At 44.8% G+C, this 26,870-nt stretch overlaps 1 protein-coding gene across 3 annotated transcripts in view; it reads left to right on the top strand.

The window, feature by feature from the left end:
* The window catches only part of LOC105668956 (GATA-binding factor C-like), a 181,596-nt gene that overhangs the window by 101,597 nt on the left and 53,129 nt on the right, over positions 1-26,870 (top strand). For all 3 annotated transcript variants that reach the window (XM_012361678.2, XM_067347393.1, XM_012361677.2), the window contains 3 exons: positions 7,325-7,806; positions 19,787-21,031; positions 26,599-26,744. In XM_012361678.2, the coding sequence (XP_012217101.1) occupies positions 7,635-7,806; positions 19,787-21,031; positions 26,599-26,744 (1,563 nt within the window). In that variant the 5' untranslated portion in view covers positions 7,325-7,634. The remainder of the gene's footprint in view (positions 1-7,324; positions 7,807-19,786; positions 21,032-26,598; positions 26,745-26,870) is intronic.

Below are 26,870 nucleotides of genomic sequence, written 5' to 3'. Positions count from 1 at the left end.
GAGATTTCCCGTTCAAGTCTAGAATTTCTTGTACTAAAAATATATTATTTAATCGTTGTGAGCTAGCTACTCCTTGAAAATAGTTACTGCAGCATTAATTTTTTAATTAGCTTTCTAATTCTTTATTAGAAATTGAATAATATTATAGTTTTAGTCTCTTTTTGATGCATAAAAATTTTTGTGTAAAGGTTTGACGCGAAAGTTTTGACGCAAAACCGAAAAGTTTTATTAATCAAAAACGTATACTGAAATGTATACTAGTTTCTATTTAAAACAGTTTTTATTTCATAAAACATTGTAGCGTTTGTATATGTACACATGATCACGATTCTAACACCTGATAGCGTTTTTTTTTCACGTGAATTTTCTTGTCGGCTAGCTTGCGGAAAATCGCGGGAGTGTATCTTCTTTTCCGCGCGGAGAAAAAACGCAAAGAGGTGCCTGTTAAAGAGAAAAAGAGGGAACGTTAGGCGATGGTCTACGCGTAGTATTAATTGATGATTTGCAAGTATAATAGACGGAGACTCGCGTTTCTATGTTTTATTCGACTCGAATCAGTTGCGCTTATTAGCGCAACGAGGCGTTTCGAGTAGCTCGGCTCGAGCAGCGTCATCGATGTTTTTTTCGCGATCGCCGATTTTCTTGAAAAATTTTCTTGCGGAATATCAGCAGATGCGAAGTGAGATGTAGACGTGCACAGCTAGGCCGGTACGTATGTTCTAATTCGTGGATAAAAAAAATACTCCCGCGAGGACGGTAATATTAATTCTTCGCTAACGGTAGCGCTAACCCTATCTAATAGCCTCATGCATTCGTCTACTAAATGTAATGCAAGAAAGATCGCGCTGCATTAACATACTTGTACTTCTATTAAAACCGCTTTAAGCCATTTATAATTTGAAATAGAGATCTACTTACAACTTTATACAATAGAAAAGATGCTTCAAGATTTAGAATACACACATGTAAAATACATATCACTGATATATAATTTGTACATTTTTGCATTCCAATTTTTAAAAGATTTTCAAACATTACACACGGTAATAAAATTATAAATAGAATTTTTTCTTCAATTCATAAGTCATTGATTGTTTAAACATTTTAATTTAGTCAAATATTATTTCTATTATGTAAAATAAACTTTGAAATTTTTGAAATTTTATCAATGAAAGAGTGTTGGTGCATTCGCTATTATTGTCTGTAAATGTATCAGCTTTTATCTGTCTCTCAAAGAATATCAAGAACATTAATAATTGAAGTTAGGATTGCTTTATTTCGATAATATAATAAGATGATTGCATATCATACAGTTCGCTAATAGATCATATTTTCTGAGTTACAATTTTTCGGCATAAACATTCCTTTAAGCGTAGGACTGCTTGCGACAATTTGAACGTCTCGAAAACTTTCTTTGGGCGAGTCATCGACAACCAAAAACTCAAAAATCTCTAGAGACGAAAATCCACGAAAATAGACGATTCCTCGACAATGAAGAATCGCCTGCTTACATTAATTAATTAATTAATGTATTATTTACTTCATTAATATTTCAACTTTGTCGGAAGAAACTCAATTTACTCGAAAGAAACGCAATGTTGATTAATTTTTTTCGCGTTTTGAAATTGCCACGTGCCGCACTTTCGTCGTCATCGCCGCGTAAATCCTGTCGACCAAAATCCAGCCTTGAACGTCACTTGTTCATCCCGAGACCGAGTGTCACCGACGGCCAGTGTACTTTCGTCCTTCGAAACTCGTTCTTTTTTTTCTCTTTTCTTTGAGGCCGAAGGGAGTATCGCGTTACCGACTCTCGGCGATCGAAGAGTCTTCCCGAACTCGCGCGATTGTTTCGATCCGTCGGCCGATGTGAAATCCGTTCGTACCGAACTCGCACTCGCCGAAGCGTCGATGGTTTCTCTCCTCTTATTTCCATCGGCCGTGACAGTTGCGTGTCACGGGCCGATGATTCCATTCTTCACCCCCGATGTGTTACCACGGCGCGCGAGGTTTCGTAGCGTTCGTTTCGGGTTTCTATCGGTATTCCACGTCGTCGTGTTAGAAATCGCGGTTGTGTTTTACGGTAAATTCGATCGCTTGGCTTTCCGACATATCGCCAAAGTGTGAAAAGTGCTAACCATTTTGCAATGGTGTGTTCTGTCACGTTCTCCGTGACGTGATCTTTGATGTAAAGTGGAAAATATTTTAGTATACATTTTTAAATCGGCGACAAATTAAAAACATGATATTTTCTTAAACATCATATGACGTTATTATTACATCAACATATGTTGATGTAATTTGATATTTTAAAGTCGGATGTGATGTCATTTGCTGATGTCATCCATGTCTCGGAAGGGAGGAAATATTCATACGATAATATACATATGTAGAATATTTAATCTTTCATCTTGTGTATTAAGGTTCTTGATATTTCAGTGTAGATGTTGAGACATATTGACAAGATATGATGATCTGTTCTATTCTACTTGAAATTTTTGAATACGATTCTTTGTACAACAATATTCTTTGAAATTCTTTTAATATTTATATATACGATATCCTTTTTTTTTTCATCTTTTAGACGTGTGATTATTCAAATATATATTTGAAGTATGGACTGAAATTTGCTTTAGTTCTTGTTGAATCGAAGTTTGCTTGATATTTCAATGTAGATGTTGAGACATGTTGACAAGATATGATGATCTGTTCTATTCTACTTGAAATTTTTGAATACGATTCTTTGTACAACAATATTCTTTGAAATTCTTTTAATATTTATATATACGATATCCTTTTTTTTTCGTCTTTTAGACGTGTGATTATCCAAATATATATTTGGAGTGTGGACTGAAATTTGCTTTAGTTCTTGTTGAATCGAAGTTTGCTTGATATTTCAATGTAGATGTTGAGACATGTTGACAAGATATGATGATCTGTTCTATTCTACTTGAAATTTTTGAATACGATTCTTTGCTTCGGTTCGCTCAATTTCGTCAAATTTTACATTGTGTGCATTCCTGTTTCCGAACACACGTTACTGTCGCAACGTTTGCGCTGGCCGCGTATAACATTTTTGAGGAGATTAACGAATTTTGATAAGATTAGCCGCGTGATACGTGATAGAGGAGTGCGCGCCGATGGAGTTTCGTCGAGAGTGGGCACAGTGATGTAACACGACGTAGATAAGATTCACTAGATTCGCCGAGGGCTTAATAAAAATTCAATTAGCGCTCAGGCCGGAGGCGAAATCGAATTCTGACATATCAAACAGGTCGAACTCTAGAATACACGAACGTTATCGTGTTTGTCGAGCAGATAATATTCAACGTTATTTATAGCATATTGGGCAGTCGGAAAGCGGACGGGGGTTTTTTTTTTTTAACTATCTCTCGCGGGGAATAAGAGGAAACGTTAATCTTTCGCGAGTTTAATTATTGTGACAATCGAGATTCCCGATAAGTCGCGAGATATCGCGAGGAAAGTTGGCTCGCTAGTGAAAACTCGTTATGTCAATGCACTATTACCGCCGATGAGATCACGAGCAATCTTTATCGCAATATGTAAAGCTACACTGACAAAATACACTCGCTTATCCATACTATAATTATTTCTTCGACGGCGCGGTGGACGTGCTCCAATTTCCTCGAACCAGTTCTTGTCACGGTCGCCGTATGTAATATTCGCGATATGTGTGACGATGTCGATCTAGGAAGTAGTCATTTATATCGTATATTCGCGCGAAGAATTCGATGTTTTTTTTTCCGATCGTCCTTCGCGTTTTTATGCGTAGAACGTCGTAATCTTTCGCTCTCGGTTAAAGTCTATGATATTTTCGTGCTGTTTATCTAGCACAGGGTCTCCTTATCAATCGATTGTCAAATCGGAGTCCCGGTTCACTCGATGTGTGAGTGATCTGCCAAGGTGCGTATCGGTCAAGTGCCTGATTTCGATCGCCTGAAATCGAGTATTTTGTTTCTGGAAATCAAAGAAATTTCTTCGCGCTTTAATTTCCAATAATAATGAAATAAGAAAGGGCAGTCTTAAATTTCACCGTCAAAAACGGAATGTTACAAGTTCAGATATTTAATAAAACCATTTTATTTCAGTTTATATTGTCGCGAAATTAAGTTCTCGAAAAGTTGTATACAGCTAAACAGCCATTAGTAAGAGACGAGTTTTCGTATTAATAAATATTCCAAGCGAGTAAAGATTTAAAAATGTGAAAATACATATCTTCCCAGTAATAAATATCTCGAACACGCTAATGGTTCAAAAAACAACCGGCTGTGTGGATAAAAATAAAGTGCGCGGCTCGCGTGATTTATGTTGTCCAAAAAAAATATTATTCCGATCACGAGATATCTCTCTCTCCGTGAAAAGTAATCGTGCGCTCGTCTTGCGATCGTGTCGAGCGATACGGTTTGATTGATCTGTTCAAATTTAGTTATATCTATGATCGATTGAGTCCGCGATTATCGTTTCGGCGTTTTCGGCGATAAAATTGAGCGACAATCTGCGACATCGGTATTTTTTTCGGTGTGTTTAATTAACGAATTGCTTGGTTCGTCTTCAAGCTTCGAGGAATAAGTTAGATAGAAGTATTCTAATTAATTTAGACAATATCGCTCTTATTAATATTAAATTTTTTTTAATTATAAAAAATATTGAAATAATGAAATATTGAAATAATGAAATAATGAAATAATGAAATATTGAAATATTGAAATAATGAAATAATGAAATAATGAAATAAATTAAAATAACGAAATATTGAATTAAATTACGAATATAACGATTGTTAATATTTAAATTATATGTTACAGTCTAGTTGTATTAGCATATCATTATCCGACGTAACATTATTGTCGAGAAATATATTTGCATAAGAACACACACAAACCTCGCGCGCTGGATAATACATTAATAATAACGACGGGAGAATCTCGATAGCTGGGCAATCAAAATTAATCGGATATGCGTGTCACATTTCGTGCGTTATCAATCTTATCGGTGTATGCTTTTTTATATATATCTTATCTCACATTGTTTCAAGTGCTTTATTTGCTCTGGATAATTTTTGTGCGTTAGCATAAAAGGAAAAAGACAATTTAAAACAATAAGAAATATATTTATAATATTTTGCCGAAAGCGTTATTATCGCCACCATCGTCCTTTTTGCACGCTCAAAGATTTACTATTACTTTTGTGGTTTCGACTGAAAATGAAACTTGTTAACCGACGCAACCGGTTTCTCGGGGAAAACATTTTTTTCTTCGCGAGAGCCGTGAGCGCGCGCGACATTTTTAGTTTTCTCGAGATGCAAAAGTTGCCGCCATCGGCGAAACTTTACGATTGCACGGACGTGAGGTGATTATCTGATATTTCCGAAAATGCGATCCTCGATAAGAGTCCCGGTCGCTGTTCTTCCCCGCGGGGAAGCTCATCACTCCATCTCCCTTGCTCGCGCGTCCCTCTATCTGGATTGGGCGATTGAACCGACCTGTCCTGGTTACGTCATCGACGACCTTGATCGCCTACGAAGCTGATTGATAAATCATTTCGAGCACTTCGATCGCCGATCGTTGATACTCAGTTTGTTCGCTCTGAAGCGCTGATCAAGACCTAATTACCGTAGATCTCACTGATCGATTATCGGAATTCGTCGCGTTGCATTAATTCTTTCGTTGTGGTAAGTCCATTTTTTGTCTGTTTTTCCCGATTTTATTCAATTTTTGACGGATCGAGCAAATCGTGAAAGATCTCGATTAAAATTTTGTTTTTATGCAAGAGAATGGCGTTTTGATGGAGAAAATTTGACCGTAACATCCGTAGAAATCCATTCAAAAAGTTCATACATTGTTCTGAAAGTGTTGCATTTTGTGTAAAATGATAAAATATTACTCAAACTATTTTCTCATTAGATACATGAAAAATTTTTTAAAATAAAAATCTTTTAGTAAAGTTACAGTGAAATAAAAACGAGATCGGAAACGATTGGTCTTTTTTCTATTTTTTATTATCTATTTTTAAAATTATTTCAATGTAGCAAAACGACACTTTGTTTCAATCGCTCGCTAATCCCTCTCGCTTTTTTTCGCGTTTTCACATCCGCTTCGCGAGAGCAAAGAGACAGAGAAAGAGAGCGCAAGACATCTCAAAACAGGCGGCATATTATAGCCTGTACGCGATGAAAGAATCATTGAAGCGTCTCGTGTTTCCAGTCTCGGTATTAATTTACTCGTGCGTGTCTGGCCCGATTCATGACACCGTCGTTCTTCATTTTACGCGACGCGCGAACGATATCGAAAAGTCGGTAAGGATACGCGCACGGCAAACCGAAGCTGCGCGAACGGCGGCCTGTCGACAATGTTACAAAGTTGTTCATTATCCCATGTGATCGTGGTTACACGATCGCGCTTAGAATCCGAGAAAGCCGCGGTGCGACGACAACTTTATTGAAATGACGTATCGAGATTACAAGTGCCGGACGTTGTCCTCGCGTACACGGCGCTTTTCGCCGGAGAGCTCCAACTGATCGATTAATTAATGCAGCCACATGACTTTCGGACGGTGTCTTATTAAGAGCGGCTCCCGCATCTGCGCTCCCGCGACTAGTATAATTAAAGCGCGACTAGCGCGTGTCTGGCGTAACGAGGCCATGTAAATCGCGGAATTATTTATCGCTAATAATGTCGGGAAGGAATTTTCCCAGCGCACGCTGCGCGGATCACGAGGATCACGTTCGTCTAAACGCTCTAATTAAACTTCTTCATTTCGCGTTTGTGTATAATATATCGCGTGTGTCATGGGCGAGCCGGATCGATGCCAAAGGCACTATCGACAACTGTAATTTATCACTCAGAAATCATTTGCACATTGCTAATCGCGTTCGCATAATTCTCAAGTTTCTCCTTAATTATATATTTTAGAATTGGCGATTAGGAACCTATGCGCCCCGTCTGCGTTTCGTAAGCGTGCGAATTTTCGTTCGTTTTTCAGTTTTTGCACTTCTTCATATTTGCTATACACACGTCGTTTTCGAAATGTTTGGATTTTTGTCAAAGTAGTGAAACGGAAAATTGCATTCGGCCGCCACTTACAGCGCGCAAATTTTTAATTGCCAATTAAACAACCTTACATCGAGGAACCGTTTCTATATATCATTATGTTCCTCGAAATTCACTGATTATCGTAGACGTCCCTTCCTATCGCGCGATAGGGAGATTAACGCGGGACAAAGGTCGATCGATCGCGACGATCGCTCGCGTCCGAACGAGAGACGACTATCGAACTAATCCCATGTTATTCGATGTGTGTTTTGCAGGGCGGAGACCAGGAAGAAATCTCGTCTTCGTGATCCTCGGCAAATCAGACCAGGGATTACCTATGATCCCGCTGGGCGTCGCGAGGACGACGGAAAAGGAAGAGAGGCGCTTTTGGCAGCGTTCCTAATCTTCCTCTCTCCTCGCCCGACCTGCCCCCCCGTTCTTTCTCTCTCTCTCTCTCTCTTCCTTTTTCTCTCTATTCCTCGCTTTCCATCCCTCTTTCTCCCCCTCTCCACCATCCGCGCCACCACTTTCTCGTTCCTCTTCGACGAGCGGCTGTGCGACGCATCGTAGATTTCGTCGGACACGATGGACATGAGCAGCGAGTCGAGCACCGCTAGATGGTACGAGCCGCCTAGGCCGTCGTTGGAGCCGTCTTCGGGGGGCGCCGGGGTGGCCGGGGTGGTCGGCAACCCCAGCGACTACAGGGGTTACTACCCCGGACCGGCGGCGCACCACCCCGCGGCACACTACGCCCACAGTAAGTACACACACGACGTCGTTTTCTCCGCTTTTCCTTCTCTCTTTTCTTTTTTCTTCCTTTCAGCCGTCCGCGCCCTCCTCTCTCTCCTCTCCTCTCTCGGTCGTCACGTCTCCCCTTCTGTTTTTCCACCCTGAGAATCTCGCGTCGCGGTTCAACGACCGGCTGCTCGCCGGACGCGTTTCCTTTGAAGAGTCAGCGAGGTCAGGAGAAGCGACGATTCTCTCAATAGAGAGAGAGAGAGAAAGAGGAAGAGAAGAGGGTCTTACCTTTTTCAGCGGCGGATACCGTGCGGCTATTAAGAGGATAATACGTATAATCTTCGAGCTATTTTATGGTCTTATCGATCGAAATTCTCAGCCTTAGTGATTCCGGCGTGCGCGGTGGAAGCCCGCGATTACGGCGATACACAGCTTGTCGCAAAGATTTGCGCTTCGTCACATTTCACGGAATGCGATGCGACACCGCACACATCGACACCGAAACGCGACGTTAATCCCGCAGAAAAGTTGAAGCGAATATTTCATTAGGCTCTCAAGCGCGTTGAGTAATCTCGTATTATAAAGGACACCCGCTACACCCGTGCCGACTCTTCTCTCGCGTGTTTCGCGACGCGGTTCAACGACCGTCGGACGGTCGCCTCTCTCCGCGCGCCAGCATTTCTCATTAATTAGAATTTCTATATTTAATTAACGAGGCGTCTCCGCGCGAGGCTATCAGCGCCATCGAATGTCTCCCCTGATGCACCGCGCCATTTTGCTTCTCCTCCCCGCCGGCTAGATGTCCGCTGCGATAATTAAATTTCCACCGCGGCTGATAGACGATGTGAGGCACCGCACGCCTCCGGAGAGTGACAACCGTAACGCGCCGTGACGCGTCGCATCGGGACAGTTTCTTAGCGTAGAGCGTAGAGCTAATTCATCTCGAAACCCGAGGTGTGCAGCAGGGCGTACTCGAGGCGCTCTCGAGTGTGCACTTTCGAGCACGCAAAAGTGCGTGTTGTTACGTCCACGTGCTGCTGCTGCCGCCGCCTTCTCCTTGTATTCCGCGAGAGTGTTCCGTTCTAAGCCCGCGCCTGCATCCTCTCGACTCTCGCCTCGGCAAGTGACTTTCCATTTCGAGCAACCCTTACCGCCTCTCTAGCGTGAATGACAGCGAGAAGCGGAGACGACTAGCGAGTAAGTCTCAGAGATAGCGAGAATAAAAGGACGAGCGTAAATGCAGGAAATGTGCGATTAATTCTGTGTAAAAAGGAAATCATCCTGAGGAATAACGATATAGGAAACGATGCTTGACAGTCGGAAGAGGATGGGAAGAAATGATGACGAAGGGAAGAGAATAGACGAAGTAAACAGCCGAGAGGAAATCGCGACGCTCCGAGAGAGATTATATATTCAAATGAAAAAACAAATGCATATACCTACTGTAATCTAATGTTATTTACGCGATGAGAAAAATTAAAATCAAAATAAAACAGTGCGAATAAAATGAAAACATAATGGCTCTGAAGGTGCTTTTAAACTGCAAAAAATCAGTTTCGATCAAAAATTATTCTATTTTTTTATTCTTTATGCTAAAACTTACTTTGAAATTTGATGTCGACATTTTTATTTCAAATACCTTGTTTTTATATAATAAAAAATATATTTAAAGAATCGGAATGAAGAGTACAAACGTATTATTGCTATATTTATATTTTACATAAATATATATTTCGATATTTTACGACACATAAAATTAGAAATAGCATTTATTTTGAAATCTGTCGCGAGTTGTGTCTAAAGTGGTTTTAAAGCGAGATTTTCAAATATTTCTCTCGCTCAATGTCCATATGTACTCGGGCATCAAACAAATCGCTCCTCTCCTTCTCTAACTTTATGCTTTCAAGTATCTAATTCCACATGAAAAGGTTTCACGACGTCACGCAGAGAGGAAAAGAGAGTCGTTTCGAGGAGAAGCGCGCTAGGCCGATAGTGTGTACACTCTAGATGCACGTAATCTCGATAGCTCCTTCGGTTCCTCGCCGTTGGCCAAGCATGAAAAAGCGTAGTGTGGAGGACACACGGACGAGAAGAGAAGAAGAACGAGAAGAGACGAGAAAGAGGAAGAAGAAGAAAAGGAGAGGCGAGCATAGCTTGAGACTCTTCGACGCACAGAGGAAAGACCGAAGGGACGGGAAGGCGGGCGAAAGGGGTGGATGACAAGAGGCAGAGGGAAGGGAGAAAGACGTGGACACGGGCGGTGGAAACGAGAGAGAAGGCAAAAGGCCAAAAAGTGCATGAGGAGAGCCGAGGAAGGAAACACGATACAGCCAGATCTCGAGGCCCCGGAAAGGCGATATCTCTGATTTGTGCCGACGAATGCGTGGATCATACTCGGGCCTCTGTTTAGCTCGTGGCTCCCCCCAATCCCCTCCAAAAAACGGTCCTCTTAATCGGAATCAAATCCGATTGCACCGTACGTCGAGAGCGAGACGCGGAAAAAGCAGCGCGGGTGATGAACGTTGCGTGAATTTCTTGCGACTTCTCCGTCGCGGCGCGTTCGGTGATTTCTTTTCCGACGAGAGAAAAAACCCTTCGACCTCGCCTTCACGTCGGTCGGTCGTCTTTGATTGCTGCCGGACTCGACGCGGTCGGAAAACTTAACCTCGCCCATGTGTGTCCTGAGTTTTGACAGCTGCTAATGAGCGCGGCGGAAAAAGGCGCTGACAGCTAATAAATGTCGAATTTGAATGTTTCGAAGCATTCGGTTCTAATTTATGTCACTGTGCTATGGCAGTTTAATTAAAGAATGATAATTGTGTAAAAAGATGTAAGTGTTCTTTAGCTTCGCAAATAATTGCAAGTAATGTACAATCGGATGTGCATTAATGGCATATTGCATTTGCATTCGATAATTACATTTTTTTTTTTTTTTTTTCAATATTTTAAAAGCTATCTTTACATAACCGATTGCATGATTCAATTTGTGAAGAAAACAGAAGGACTATTGAGTCGCGTGTCGCGAAATATCTTTGTGAAATAAATGCGGCTCGAGTATCATAAATGCACCCGATTGTACGAAAGAGAAAGCGGTTTGCCGAGTCGGGATCGCTTGGTTTAGGACTGCTAATAGGACTAGGTCGCGTTTCGATATTCGCGAAGCGCTTTCACGCGTGCCTGACACCGAAGCGCAATACTTCCCTTCGGCGTGCAGGGAGCGAGAAATAGCGGGGGGGGAGCGGGGGGGGGAGGTGGAGGAGGAGGAGAGGTGGGACAGCGATGCTGAAAAAGAAATAAACAAGATAGGCGGCGGACGCGCACGAAGAGCGGGATGCATAATACACACAGTGGTTGCGGCCACAGACAGGAAGGAAGCGCAGCCAACCGCGAAGCCCGCGGGGTCCGAGAGAGGTGCATACGTAATTGCGGGGCCACGCGGGAGGCGCTGCTTTTATACGTTAGGTCTTCTTCCCTCCCTCCCTATTCTCCTCTCGTTCTCTCTCTCTCTCTCTCTTTCTCTCCCGTTCTCTCTCTCCCTCTCTCTCTCTCTCTCTCCTCCGCTTAGTGGTATGACGACAACGTCGACGACGACGGAGAAGAGAATCCGGTGTTGCTCAGGCGGCCGGCCGGTCGACGTCGTTTTGCGTCTCCGGTGTGTGCGAAACGTGTGCAAACCGCGGCGTACACCGACCGACCGGCGCCATCTTGCGCAAATGCACACGCCAGCCGAAGGCGGAGCCTCTCCCGAAGGGCCTCTCCATCGCTCTCTCTCTCTCTCTTTCTCTCTTGTCGTTTCTCTATCTCTATCTTTCTCTCTCTTCCTCCTCGTCTTTCTCTCTCTCTCTCTCTCTCTCTCTCTCTCTCTCTCTCTCTCTCCATCTAGTTCACCGTGGCAGATGCAGCTTCACCGCGATCAATCTTCCTCCTCGTCGCCGCGTTTCGTTCCCTCCGCGGAGCCTCCTCTCACCTCAGACACGGACAGAATGCGCGGTTCCTCCGCTCTTCGGTAGCTCCTCCGCTTGTCCCGGACAAGGCGTACACCATTGCCCTCGCCCCGGGAATTTAATAGCCCTTTTTAAGGCCGATTCTACTAGCGTCGATTAATTCTCCACAATGTTTAACCGATCCTTTTTTTTTAGAGCGTAATATTAAGACAGAGATAAACTGTGACAAGCGAGAACTTGTACTTTGTTCTGCAAAAATAATAGAGATCGCAATTTCAACGAAGAATACGATTCACCGTTGTTCGGAGAATTTAAGAATTTCTTTAGCAATTTTATCGGAGTGTCGATTCGCTCTGGTCGGTATCGAATCGATACTTTCTTTTTAGACCGCAATTAAGATAGTAATAAACCACCGATAAGCAAAAAAATTGTCCACAAATGAGAAGCTTGCGGTTTCCGCGATCAAGCTTTAATTCCCACAGCGAATTCAATTTCGCCCGATAAATTTCCGCTGCCATTCTCTTAGATCGTCCACTTTTCATCCGACTACACTTATTCGAGTGCCTTATACGGCCGAGAGAAAAAAGAAAGAGATCGATAAAACGGCGTAAGGAGAATACGAAATGAAATTGCATGTTATTACGCGAAAGCTGCTGGGGGCGCTCGACGTTGAAATGAGATGTTATTTTCTGCAAGGAATTTCGTGCGCGTATATGCGGGATTATATTATAAGGGCGAGCGAGCTCCCGCTGCAAAGGGGCGGTTCTCTACCCGTGGGATACTTTTCGGGCTCAACGGGGTCTGGGCGATCTGAAGAACAGTGCCCGGTTCGCGCCTCGAATCTCCTACTGAAAATTATTCGCGCGACAATCGTTAACGGCAACGGGAAAAACCTATTCCGAGAGGCTTGCGTGTCGCTGTGACGATAATTGGCCCGCGCGACTCGCGAGAATGACGGCCGCCATCGAGGAATCTCACTGTTCCAACGGAATTCAGTGGAGCGACTCTTCGTTCTTGTCATGTTTTCCGCGATAACGATATTCATCGCGCGCATATTCTCATGCGCGCGATTAATGCGGCTGCTACGTAAAAGGAGACGCGTGTTCGCGCGCGGCGGATGTTTTTTCAAGTGATGCGATACTTTACGCATATTGTTGTCTGATTAGCGATACTAATTGGAGCTTTGAGAAAGGCTCGCGTTTCAGAGAAAAATTATGACTCTGCTCGTGTCGAGATTTCTCGATCATCATTTTTACCCTGTTTCCTCCGAAGTTTTCTCTTTTTTTTTTTTTTTAATTTGCGGTAATTAAAAGCGATATCGCGTCCGCGTTCGATCCGCTCTGAGAAAGCACGATAACGCGCGATAACTCGACAAATCGCTCGCTGGAAGATATATTTCCCGGGAAGAATCCTCCCGTTCATTTCGCGATAACGACCGCGCCGGGCTGTGCGCGGCTCGAGGAGCTCGCGTTTCGAAAATAAGTCGTAATTCTCTACGGCGGCGGCGCAAACGTAACAATAATTAGTTACTGTCTCACGGTAACGAAGCAGGCGTTCGCTCGGAAACGCCTCTCCTCGCCTGGAAACGCTCGAGGTACGCCCGAGGTAATTTCCAGACGAGGATCGCCTCCGGTATCTCTTCATTAATAAGATCAACACGGTAACGATACCCCGATCGCGCCGGAATCTCGCTGCATCTCGATCTCGCGTCTCTTTTGAAAGCGGGCGCGGGCAAACGGCCGGGAAATAAAGCGCGCTTCCCTATACGAGACGGCGGCGCGCGGTCGTCCTTTCAGACGGGCCTGCCGGCCGCTTTGAATCCTTTTGACCCTTTGAGAGATCCCTCTTTCTCTTGGCGCCTCTCGTACAAAAGCGAGACGCGCGAGTGTGACGCACACTCTCTCTCGGACGCGGTTAATTATTTGGAGTACACTCGCTTTGACGCGAGCGAAATAAAGCGTGAGATAAGCCAGGACGAAGTTTTCCGTGCGCATCTCGCGCGGGCGAGCCGCGGGCCAGTGCGCATTTACAAATTATTCGTTACCTAGCGAGTGGAAGCGACGCGGTAATTTTTTATGGAAATATTCCACGGAAATATTATATATTCCGTTAGAGTCGACAGAAAGAAATGTAAGCGGCAATAACGATAAGCAGCCAACTATCTTGCTTTATCTACACTTATTTACTCCGTCTACGGATTTCGCTAGCGTGATATTTTGCTATCGCTTCAAGTAAAAATAGCTATGATAGAGATAATCTAAAAATAAATAAGGAAAAAAAAAAATAAAAATAATGGACGAAATACTCGATAACCGATTTATTCATCGCTTCTCCACGCTCGATAGTTTAATAAAAGATATAACATGCATGATTGATGAGCGAATAATGATTGCATAATCTTCCGCGATTGCGGTAATGCCATTATATTTCGCGCAGAATGAATTCAGCTGCCGCTTTAATATCTTATCGCTTCATTATTAGTTGTATCTTTTATTTAGATAGTCATCATGAGTTATACATTAAAATGGAAGAAAATAGAGAAGGAAGAAATCAGACGCGATTGATATACCGAAACGTTCGCGGCGAGTTGGAAACATCGTCACGTTTTTCTCCCTGAACTTGTCCGTTTCACATGGCGGAAAATGCCTTTCGCGGCTTTCACTCCGCCGCTTTGATCCTCGCCTGTAACCGGCGCGGAGTAATATAAATGTAAATCCGCGTGATCGACTTGCGTATCGACCGCGTAATTGTTGCCGGTTTCTGTGCGCCGCGGGTTTTTCATGAAAAAAAAAAAAAAAAAAAAAGAAAAAGAAACGATACACTCGTGTCCAAGTTACACAGGTGCGCCGTAAACCTGATTTATTTCCGGCTCGTCGCTAACCGGAGCTCTCCGGCGCGCGTATCGATTATCATATTAATTTATTACGGAATGTCGTATTCTCGGCGAGTAGCGCGGGATCGCGGCATGCATACTTTCCGAATGCGTGGGCGTGGGCGCTCCTGAATCATCCGTACGTACGTGCGGCTCGGGCGATCGAGTAGAGCGATTAATCGAACCGATCTTGATCGCGCGACGCGTGGGTCGCCTCTGACATTATCGCGCCGTATCGCCGTGTCCCCCGTGACGAGCGAATTTAAAGTGCGGCCAAGGCAAGCGGACGGAGTCCGAAACGATCGGCGCGATCGCTCGCAGCTATTAAATCCGAACGATGGGATACACAAATTTGCGCAAGCCCGCGGCGTAATTTGTTCCCTTTTTTTCCGGGGTAAAAAAAAAAAAAAAAGAATTTGCAAACATCGCCGGCAATTTTACGAGGATCGGGTGATGCACGCTGCGGCGTCCCGCATTAGCGGGAGAAAAAATACAGTTAGGAGCGCGAACGCGTTATCTGCCGTCGTGTCGATCTCGCCTGCGCGATATAACAGTGACCGTATCTCCATGGATTTTTCATGAATATTCATGATACGCCGAGCGTTGCGGCGTTATACCGGCTTCCGCGCACACAACCCCCCCAGGTTATTATCTAGGAATCAGCCGGTCGGATAATATCGCGAGGAGCGAAGCGATACCTGAAATTTAATGATGCGGCTAACGCGGAGCGCGGCAGAAAATGCATTTTCTAAGCGGCTTTGCCGCGCTCGCGCGGATTAAAGGGAGCCTTGACGCGAGAAAGTGATTTGCGATTCTTCTCCACCTCCCTCCCTCCCCCCCGATCGATTTAATCGCGAGTTGAAATTCGGTCCGGATAAAACGACAAAGCGAAAAAATCAATATCGTTAGCATAATATCGCCATTATACGACAAGATATATATATATATTCGACGTGGGCGTAGATCTCCTCGATTTCGAGTTTGGTCTGATCGACGGGCAATCTTGCCTTAATATAAAGACGAATTCGCAATTGAAAAAGATAGCTACGCCCGCTTTCGAACCAGCGCCTCAAGAATGGACGCTTAAGGAACTCCTCCTGATCCACATGGCGCAGCAATGAGATCGCTTGTCCGCGTTCCCATTTTTTTCGACCGCTTCATCGGGATGATGTATATTATTGCAACACGCTGCCAAGTTTTTGGCACGGGACGAACAGCGCGATCATCGTAGGAGATTTATGCTACGCGATTGTTGCGTATATTGAGACCGGCTGTTGAATTTATAACAATGTGAAAAATATTGTTCTGGACGATCGTGACACTCGTGGAGCAGAAATTGTATCCGCTTATGTGATTTATAACGCGTGCCTTTTCAATCGATTAACGCGGCTACATTTTTTGTGCCTTTGAAGGCGATGATAAATAAATAACAATACTTTTGGCGGCTTCATTGGGGAAGCCGTCGTTGGGTTTGCGGGGCTAAAGTGGGCTTGTCGCGTATTCGCCAGATCGTCGCGGAAGTGCGCGAAATGGAGAAATGCACGAAACAGCTGACCGCGCCGTCGACCATATTGTCCGGACGCGCTTCTCGTGCCACGGCCGATCGGCGACTGCAGATAAAATTGCAGGGTCGACAGAAATATCGTCAAGATAACAGCGCGAGAGTTATGTCAGCGCCGCGTCAGGGCGGGACAAAGCGCGACGCGAGCTAGGGGGGGGGGGGGGGGAGGGGGGAGAAGAAAGAGTCGCTTTCGTGCCGAAGGGGGAGAGCTGGCGCGGCAAAAAGTCCCGTGAAATCCCGTAAAAACGAAGTCGCGGCGACGAGGGAGGCGAGTACGAGCAGGGAGGAGCGGAAGGAGAGCGATAAATATCGCTCAGCATGGAAGTTTTTATTGCGTCGAGAGTGCGAAGTGCTCCTCTCTGTCTGCTCATTTCTCGCCGCCGCCGCCGCCGTTACCGTCTTTATCTTCCGCCCTCGTCCCACTTGCTCTCGCTGTCACGAAAAGGACAAACGACTGACTTAATGTCGTTCTCCTCGTAAATCGTCGCTCTAATAATATTTCAAAGTCTAATTATCGGAAGAAAAAAAATAAAAGTTAAAAATTATTTTACGTTCGGATGATAATATTATGCATCTCAAGTAATCGGAAGATGGTATCGCGCATAAAGGTGCTTGCTTATCGTTGCAGCGAGTAACGTTTTAGGTTTACGTATTGTATAATATTAGGCGGAATGAGAGTATCAAGGTGCGACAAAATAGTCGAGGTATCCTGAGGCACGGCTATACACGTAGAGCTTGTTTACTTTTCATCGCGGCCGCGCCGTGATGCAGCGGATCCAATTACAGACAGGCCATCGTTGGCTCCGATTAATTACAGTGCCGCAGCTGCTGCTCATCCCGCTTGCGCCTCCCGCTCTATTCGTAATATTGTGTTTCGCGCTTCTCTAAATTTAGACAGCGACTTTCCGCCGAGATACGCGCCGCCATTTGCGATGCGCCAAGCGTTTCGCCTACATTTCTCAAGTTCTACGGCGAGGAGTGTTGAATTTGCAATTATATTAAAAACCGTGGAATTTATCTCGCGCACGCGTTCTAAATACATTTCTCGAAAAAGGCGCTTAAGGTGTTTGAAGCTTTTTCTGCCGACATTTATATCAAAAATAAGTATGAGAGTCGAGCTTGGCGCGGAAAATTAATACCCACGATTCGAGGGGACGGCGAGAAGGCTCAGAGGGAGGATGAGGGGGCGCAAGATGAAGTGCAGTTTGGCAAAACATCCTCTTGTTATCAGCGTATGCCATTGAAGGTGGCGGAGCGGCGTTGTTGGCAAGAACCATTCGATATATCGATCGGCGGCGACCACTTGGGCCCCAGCCCTTCATAAGCGGATTTGCATGCGTCGCATGTACGTTCACATGGCATTCGCCGGCGACAATGTGCATCCGCAAATTTGCACGGATATTAAGAACGCTGCACTTTCCTTAGCCGACAGCGAAGGACGGGAGGGAAGGATCGGTTAATTAGATGGACCGGCGTCGCGGTCGTCGTCGTCGTAAGATAATAACCGACGGTAATTAATTTGATGCGTTATGAGCTCTCGGTACCGTCATTAATGACAGAGGTGACCGTATCGTTGCAGGATGATGGCCATAATTGCCCATTCATTTTTGTCCCGACAAACGTCGCTCCAATTTTAGATATCGTCGCCGCGCCAGTTTTTTTGATTGTAATATAATTATCTTCTCATTAAAAAGATGTATTACCGTTTTTATCGCAATTACATTAGCGTATGGGATTTTTATGCGTGCATCTACTGTCTAGAAAAACGTGGAACTGTTCAGGAAATGATATTCTACCTTGGAAAAATCTCAAGAAGATTCTCAAGAAATTTTCTCAAGGCTTAAGGAGTTTTTGTTGGCACATTTTTTTAGAAAGTGATATCTTTATCCTGCAATTGCCGATTAATTTTTTACTTCTTTTCAAATTTAATATTTGAAATTTAAATGGCTCTTGATTCTTTCATGAGTAAGTTTTTTTAGAGTAAACAAATTTAATTTTAAATTGCAAATTTAAATTAAAATACAAAATATTTGTCTGGAAATTTGTTCGAAAATGCTTGGAAAACCAGGCAATTTTTCTCAAGGTTTGAGGAGAAACGCTCTCATTATAATCATTAGTATTATTTCAATTTTGAAAATTGGCTTTCACTTAAGATCTATCTATCTTTCTTGCTATATTTATCTCATTATGTCAGAACACGCTTTAAAATTCGATTTCACGTTTCTTGCTCAGCAATCCGCGTCAAGAAATGGAAAATGCGAGTCCATCTAAAACCAAGTGGCTATTATCAGGAGTAAAAAGTCACCAAGACGATATCGCAAATCATTACGCTCTCGCGAGTTCTGCGTGCGACACGAATACAATTCGCGATTCGAGCACTCGGAGTGCAATTAGCGTCAGGCGAGCAGTGCCATTTTTCAGTCCCGGGCATTTACACAGCGCGTTTTCTCCTTGTCGATAATGTGCGATAAAATGGACGAACGCGCGTCGTCGTCTTCGTCGTCGTCGTCGTCGTCGTCGTCGTCGTCGTCTAGCGGGAATTGCACGCGACCGCGTTCTCGTCGGCGCACCGTGAACCCGCACTTTCATGTTCGTCGTATAACGAAATTATGATCATTAATGAAGAACTAATTACACGCGGGTAGTCCGCGCGCGCACCGCATCACGTCGTTTTATCGATATATAAGGCGAATCGCGGTAGCTTCGAATCGATGCGAACGAAGAGCGGCAGGTATGCAACCGTTTGCTCGCCTATAAGGACTAAAAGGAGGAGGAAAAGCCATAATATCGTGTATAAAGCAAGTGGACCTCGCACTTAATTAAGACTTCTGCGCAATTAGGCAGCCTTTACGATCGGCATAAAATTCAATCATTCCAAGCACGCACGAATCAGGTTCTTCTTCCTCGCGACGGTGAAACGATCGTTGCTACAGTAGCATCTATACTTGCGTCTGTCAATTCCAGATAAGCGATTATGGAGCGGAGCTACTGTCGCGCGCGGACGCGAATCGAGGCACATCTGCTATTCTGGTATTCTTAAAAATATTTACGGCAGTCGCGACGGCAATGAAACCCGCTTTGATAGCTGCAGCAATCAATGCTTCAAACGTAGGACGCTTTCTTTCGCTGTTTTTATTCCGAGAACAAAAACGTCCGTATTTATAATGTCGGGATCGTAACGCGTAATGACTTCATTAGGGATGTCAACATTGTGAAATTAATGAAAATGAATTTGTGTAATAAATATTAAAGATATTTAAGATGTGTAAAAATTCGCGGATTTTTTTTTAATGACAAATTCTCCGATTAATTTTTTTTGCTGCATAAATGTCAATAATTTGCGAGTTACAAGCGATTGGAAAAAAGAATTAATTTTTCCTGAAGCTGTTAATTTCAAGCGAACTTCAACTTCAATTTGAAGCTTAATGGAAGCAAGTAAAAGAATGTGATAAAGTATGATTCTTCATATTTTTGCTGAGGAAAAGTCGATTTCAAATTGGTCAGAGAGAATCTGTCGTTAAAAACAGATGCTTGAATGTTAAAGCATTCTGTACACATCGCGCTGACGTATGCATTTGTGATATCATATCTAAAATCCACGTTCTCCGTTTGCTTGTTTCAGCGAGGATGTCGAGCAGCGGCGTATCGAGCGGCCCCGTGAGAGGGCCGCACTTTCACAGTTCGGTTATCCACCCGTGGCTGTCCGGCAGCAGCGCCGACACCTCGAAGACACCCTGGGGATTTCCCGCGACTATGGCGACCACGGGCGGTGCAGTGAACGACGAAAAACCGCAGAGCCCCTTAGGATCTTCGCTGCCGCCTACCACGGGTAGTCTGTCGAGTCACGGTGGCGGCGGCGCCGGTCATCATCTGTTCTCCTTTCCGCCGACGCCGCCCAAGGACGCTACGCCCGATAGCATAACCGCCGGCACGACTTCAGGCGCGTCCAACAACAATAATAATTCCACGAGCGCCAACAACAACAACAACAGCGGCAACCCGCTTTCCGGGCTGGGCGGCGGTACAACCAGCGAGTATCAAGCGGCGGTCGCTCACGCGGCGGTGATGGGCGCGTTTATGCATCATCAGGATGCGCTGGGCGCATCGGGCGCCAGTTCGTGTGACATCAAGCCGACGGTGATGCTCGGCCACCATCATGGGGCGCCTTCGCCGCCGCATCAGCAGCACAACGGCACTAACAACGGCAACAACGGTCCCGGCGGCACGAACGGCTCGTCCGGCCAGGTGAAGCAACGAGAAGGTAATAACCAGTCCGGCAGTGTGACGGGCAGCCAACAGGCGAGCGCCACGCAACAGCAGCAACAGCAACAGGACGCGTATCAGAACAACAACGGGGTGCCAGCCGGTGGCGGCGGCGGTGGCGGCGGCGGTGGCGGCAGTGGCGGCGGCAGTGCCAGTAGCAACGGCGCGGCCTCGCCCTGCAGAGATAGTTACGCGGCTGCGGCTGCAGCCGCCGCCGCAGCGGCGGCCGCGGCGGCCTCCAACAGCCACCATGCCACTTCCGGCTCGCAATACGACCCGGCCGCGAGCGCGTACAACATGTATCAACACCTGCAGTATCCCTCGAGTACCCACCATCACCATCATCATCATCACGGCGCCAACACGGCGTCGTCGTCCACCGCGTCGTCCCACAATCCGCACAACGGCAGCGCAGCGGTAGCCGGTATTTTCGGTCATCACGCCGGTACCGCGTCCGGTAACGCGACCGGCGGCCTAGCCGGCGTCGCCGGCGGCGCCGACTCGAAGCTGCTGGTCGGTCACGCGCACGGCAACACCCCGGGCTCGCCCTCCGCGCAGCAGCAGCAGCAGCAAAAGCCGAGGAACAAGTCGAGGACGTCCGCCGGTAAGCGACACGCGCCTGTCACGGTTCTTTCTGTTTTTCCTTTGGGTTATTTCCGTCTCTTTCGTTTTCCTCAGTTTTCTCTTTTCATTTTCACATTCTTCCATTGATTATATTTTTATGCGGAAAAAATGTTGGACAAGATCGAATAAGAGAATTTCTTTTTAGGGTTTGAAATTTTTACAATTTTTTTCTATTTAAAAAAGTTCAATTTTAGTCGACTGTTTCGCAACCGTTTCTATTACTCCATATATTTAAAATCTATAAATATGTTCTTTTGAAATACAATTTATTCTGAATATACAAGTGATATGAAAGATGTCTTAAGATAAAGCAAAAAAGATATAACATTTTTCCTGGGTAAAAAAATGTTAGAATTTTTTTCCTTTTTTATGTGTTATTTATGAATTATTTATGCATTACTTTGCATCATTGTTTGCTTTCGGCTTCGGTTTTGTTTCGCTTTTTTGCACTGGCGTCGATTATTGAAAACAAAGATATAAATTGCAGCCAATCCTCTTTCGTACATATTTTATTTTACTTCGCATTCTTAACTATTGTGGAGAATCAGATTTATAATATTTTTTCATAGAATTTGTATAAATTCAACATAATCGACGCCAATTTTATTTATAATTTTATAATATTATTTCTCCCGTTATGTTCGATTAAATTTTTTACTTAGTCTTCAAGATATTTTTTATTTTAATTATATTTTTGTATCACCTGTATTCTCCTGCGCTTAATGTCCACTCGATATATTTTTCAAAAACATCTCTGGACATATAAACGGCGGAGAGGTACAGGTTGAACATTTGTTTTGATATTATTTTTTAATTTTTTGATTTTAACCGTGAGCTTTCGGTGGCGGTCGTCTTACGCTTCGTTCAGAACACGTTTTTCCACCCGTTTCTCTCGTTTTTTGAACGAGCTGTGTCACAATAGAGAGAAAGAGAGGGAGGCACTGACTGTGGTTTTTTGTATTTTGCCTCACTGATGTGTTTTTTGCGTGGCACCCACTCGAGAGAGCGAGCGTGAAGCACCACACCCGATTTCGGAGATGACACACATATATTTATATATACTTATATGTCCCTCTCTATATAAATACACATACTCAACGATCTTTTCACACACATACAACACACACAAGCCTATATACATTCATACGCGCGCGACACATATACACGCGCCAAGATACGGAAAGAAGCACAAATTTTTTTTCGATGTGGTGTGGCTAGCGCTGCGTTTTTGTTTTTGTCACGGCATAGCTCCCTCTCAAAGAGTCCACGGATCATTTTTCGGCGGCGTGTCTCCGTCGATATATATTTTTTTTCGTCATTGCGAACACGCGCGGGTGAGTCGCATACGTCGCGGACTCGCGGATCATAGGCCACAATTGTCGCTCGTAAAATCCGATAGCGTGATGCACTCAATGAGAGAACGTGCGCGAGTCCTCGAGCGATCGACGAACTTTTAAGAAATTATGTGTTCATGTTCGGTGGCGTCCGCAGTGTCATCGTCGTCGGAGTAAACGGAGTCGAGGAAGAAGCAGGTCGCCGCGAAGGGGGGAAACGAGAAACGGTTGAAAAATGCCGGATACGCTGATTGCGGTAATAATAGACGGTCGCTCTGCGGTGTGGCGGCGGCGGCGGTGGCGGCGGCGGCGTGGTAAAAATCCCAATTCCGGGAACAATGGCCCCCGGCTTCGCGCCATGGAAGCCCGCTAATTGAATCGACTTACGACACACACCAGCACCGCAGTCGCGCGGCGGAGCCTCTCTCGATGACGAAGGCGAGGAAGAAGCCAGACGGAGCTCGCGGCGACGGTGACGGCACCCGCGGCTCGTTTAGCGACGCCTACCGCGATCTTGCCGGGAAAATCGGCCCGTGAGAAGGCCGCGAAAAATGGCTTCCGCAATGGAGAAGTTGCCCGTTGCTCGAGAGGTGTCGATTGTGCAATATCTCGCGGCAGACACGGCGGGATTGGCAAATATCCTTCGCGCGCGATGTGAAGGAGACGGGGCGGAACGAGAGAAACTCGACGGATACTGGAGATTCCCTCTCCGTGCGGATGGATGAAATAACGAATGACGCGGCCGGCTCAGAAAGAGATAATTAATATAGGAACAATAGGCAGGCATTAATGTGTCGATAATAAATCGCGCGGGTTCATCGGACGTGCTAAAAGGCGCGCGAATAATATATATAATATATTATCGATAAACAGATATCTATCGAGCTTTGTTTTGTTAATTAGAAATTGCGGCCGAACGTTTTCACTTAAAAATTTCGAAACATCGCGAACGCTCTATATTACAGCTCGATAGTGTCGATCGAAATAATTCAAATTGATAAATTAGAAATTATTAGGGAAATATTCGCGCGCGTGGCGAAGGAGTTAATTAGGTGATGCGGACCGCGCCAGAAAGTCATCGAGAGGGAAACAAGGAGCAGAAGCTCCGCGCGGCGAGTCCCGTTAGTTTCGAAAGGATCGCGGAATTACTGCGCGGCAATTAACGGCGGAAGAGAAGGAGGCGAGTGTAGAGAAGGAAGAGAGGCCAGCCGTGGGCCCAGCGCGAAATTCGTGACGGAACGCCGCTTCCTTCGTACTGAATCATAACTCGGCCGCTGATGACAGAAGTGGCACGGGACAAGCAGCGGCTTCCTTCCTCCACTTCGCCGATTTTGCTCGCGACTGCTGGTGTCTAGGCTCTTTCGGCCCTAAACAAGATACGATCCTTCTCCTCTAATTTTCGCGATTAACAATCGATACGTCTGGCCGCGGCGGTGAACTTCGTAAAACGCTTGTGAGGGAATGGCATGACGTTTTCACGAAATACTTGATACAGGCAACAAGTAAAAATGTATATTAACTGATACGTTGTCCTTGTAAAAATAAAAATACTATGTTTTTTTTTATGTGTGAGATTGCATATAACAAAAAATAAAGAGAAGATAAAATTTCTTAAAATAGTTTTGGTTTATTCGAATAATTAAATGAAGACAATTTTTGAAACTTTACTAATTTGATTATAATTAAATACTAAATTGATTACTTTAATTCTAGAATTTTCGATAATACCGACACGATTTCGTACTATCAGGTATTTCGTGCCGTAATCCGGAAAGCTGCGAGGAAGTCGAAACGGAAGCGAGCGCCTAACGAGCGCTTCGTTGCATGCCTGATGTTAAGGTCGAAAGGTGAGGCCGAAAATGGGAGACGACGTCAGTCCGTTTGGGGTGAAACCGGCCATTTCGGCGTCACCTTCTGACACGAGGACGATATTTCGCGTACGACGCAAACGAGCGTCACCTCGCGACGTTTCGTGGCTGATATCCATCGTCTGCGTCGGTGTCAGAAACTGTCCGTCCGTGTTCCATCGCCACGAGCGGGTGGATGGATCGATAGTGCGAAGAGGCATCGGTACGAGGAAATACGCGCGGCTGGAAATTATTATTACAGCGATATACGTTCCGAGAAGCGACAAACAATCACCATTACCGCGCGAAATCGATCGATAATAAATAAAGTAAAAAAAAATTATTCCCTGAAAAAAATAAAACGTAAAATTGCTGTCTATGTGCAAGATAGAATCAATTAGAAAATAAATACAATTATCAAAGAGAGAATCAGAATTTGATCAGTAATCAGCGAGGTGTCTGGAATTAAATCGGAGAGCAGCGAGGGAATCAAAATCGATTTATGCCGCTCTGTTGTTGTCGACATGTGGATTGCGGAACGCAGCAATCGGCGATCAATCGTTATCACCCCCGAATCTGTGGGACGGTAAGACGCAAATCGAATTAAAACGCCGCAGAAGAGTAACCCGGGGTCCTTCCAATTAGTTCCGAGATCGATCCGGAGCACCGAAGTGGCAATTAGGCGAGCCTTTTAAGCCCCCTGTCGAATCCGGTTTGCGAGATGCAAGGATCTCGCTCGCGAGGCTGCGATTTCGCATACGCGCGAGAAACGAAAAGACTGACGTTCCGATTGCTCCGTTATGGATTCATCCGCGCGGTGGACTCGCAAACGAGCCGCTCGCGTGTCGACAATTACATGCGACCTACGTTACGTGCGCTGGAATTATTCCGCCGCCGTCGAATTTCACGTTTAAATCGAGGTCGAGTCATTAATCAGCGACGCGCGCTCGATCGATATCGCGATTACAGACACGATCATCTGACACCTTTTCGGAATTAATATTGTTCTTCAAATTATCCTTTGCGTGAAGATTTCGTCCAGCAATTTCGTCCTTCGTCTAAATACGTTTCACAAGACACACGACATTACGAATCCTTAATCGAAATACATTTTAAACGATGGATATCAACCACAGGATTGATTATGTCAAATCACAATCGAAGACAAATGATTCGCAATTGCAAATAGCGCGAGGGCGGCTTTTACGAGCGTTTTAAAGATCACCAAATGGCCACTGCGAACGGAATGGTTTACTTTTACGTCGAATCGTGCTCGGTCGTACGGTCGTGTAACAATCGCACAATCGGCAATTCGGTCCCTCGTGCGCTTATGGGCAACCCGACGACGCAAATCCTTAACAGCAAATCCTTTTCAGTAGCGGCCGATAAACTCGGTCGCGCCGCCGCGGAGGACGCAGCTCGGAGGACGATTTCGAGAGACGTGCATTTCGGGAGAAGTGATCCTTGCTGTCTTCTCAACGATCCTCTCTCCTCTCCGTCCGAGACGCGTGTTGCGCGAAGATCCAAATTTGTTTTCGCTAATTCTCGCGAGGAAAAAGTGCTTTATTACGGCTACATCACATTGATATTTGTAGAAAATAAATTTGGATTTCGAGCAGCACGATTCTACGACCGGAAGAAACGAACAATCGCGAATCCCGGTCCTCCCCTTTTTTTATATACTCGCTTCTGTTTCTCTCACAGTGTCCTTGGGAGAATAACCAACCGCACTAACTAAACGTAAGTTCGATCCGTGAATCCTACCAACGTCCATGGTCTTAAAGAGACTCTGCTTTTGCTCTGGTAATCGCTTGATATGGTATGTCTGCAACTGCATGCGAATTCTCTCTCACGAGTCACTTGACTGTTTGCAAATCTCCCTGTGAACGGCACGTTGATCCATCGAAATCAAATGTATTAAATTAAAAAATTGCTCACCACGCAATATCTTTGAATTTTATGCGAAATTTCTGAGCAATCTGAAAACATATTAATCCGAAAAAATTTCTCTGCAAAAAAATTACGAATAGAAAGAATAGATATTATACGAATGGTATTTTCGTCAGAATAAAAATGTTCAAATATTGAGTGAGTGAAAAGAATTCTCAACTTACGCACAAAATTGAGAACGAAATTTATCAATTTCAGAAAACATTGTTTTTCGACCTTCGGTCGATCAACGTGCTTTCGAGTTTGCGCGAGAAACGTCGGGATCGAGTTTCCGAGGAGGAATCTAAACTGTTTCCATTTTAATGGCACACTTTGACAACTCTATCTCGCATTTCGCACGCGGACACGAACGAGTAATATCGTTTGAACTATATTGATGCCGTATTAACATGATTTTTATTCCGTCGGGATGGTAGAGGGTCGCGAATGCGTCAACTGCGGCGCCACTTCGACACCTCTCTGGAGACGAGACGGCACCGGTCACTATCTGTGCAATGCCTGCGGACTTTATTACAAGATGAACGGACAGAATCGACCTCTCATCAAGCCGAAACGACGCCTGGTAAGTACCTAAGCTGTGTTACTTTTTTCACGAGCAAAATATGACGAGATCTCTCATACGATCTTAATCGATCAACAATTATTAAAATCGGACAAAAATTGCACATAAAACGAAGAATCAATCAAA

Source organism: Linepithema humile, chromosome 1 (genome assembly GCF_040581485.1).
Source record: "Linepithema humile isolate Giens D197 chromosome 1, Lhum_UNIL_v1.0, whole genome shotgun sequence".
Taxonomy (NCBI): Eukaryota; Metazoa; Arthropoda; class Insecta; order Hymenoptera; family Formicidae; genus Linepithema; species Linepithema humile.
This window is presented reverse-complemented; position numbering and strand designations above follow the sequence as displayed.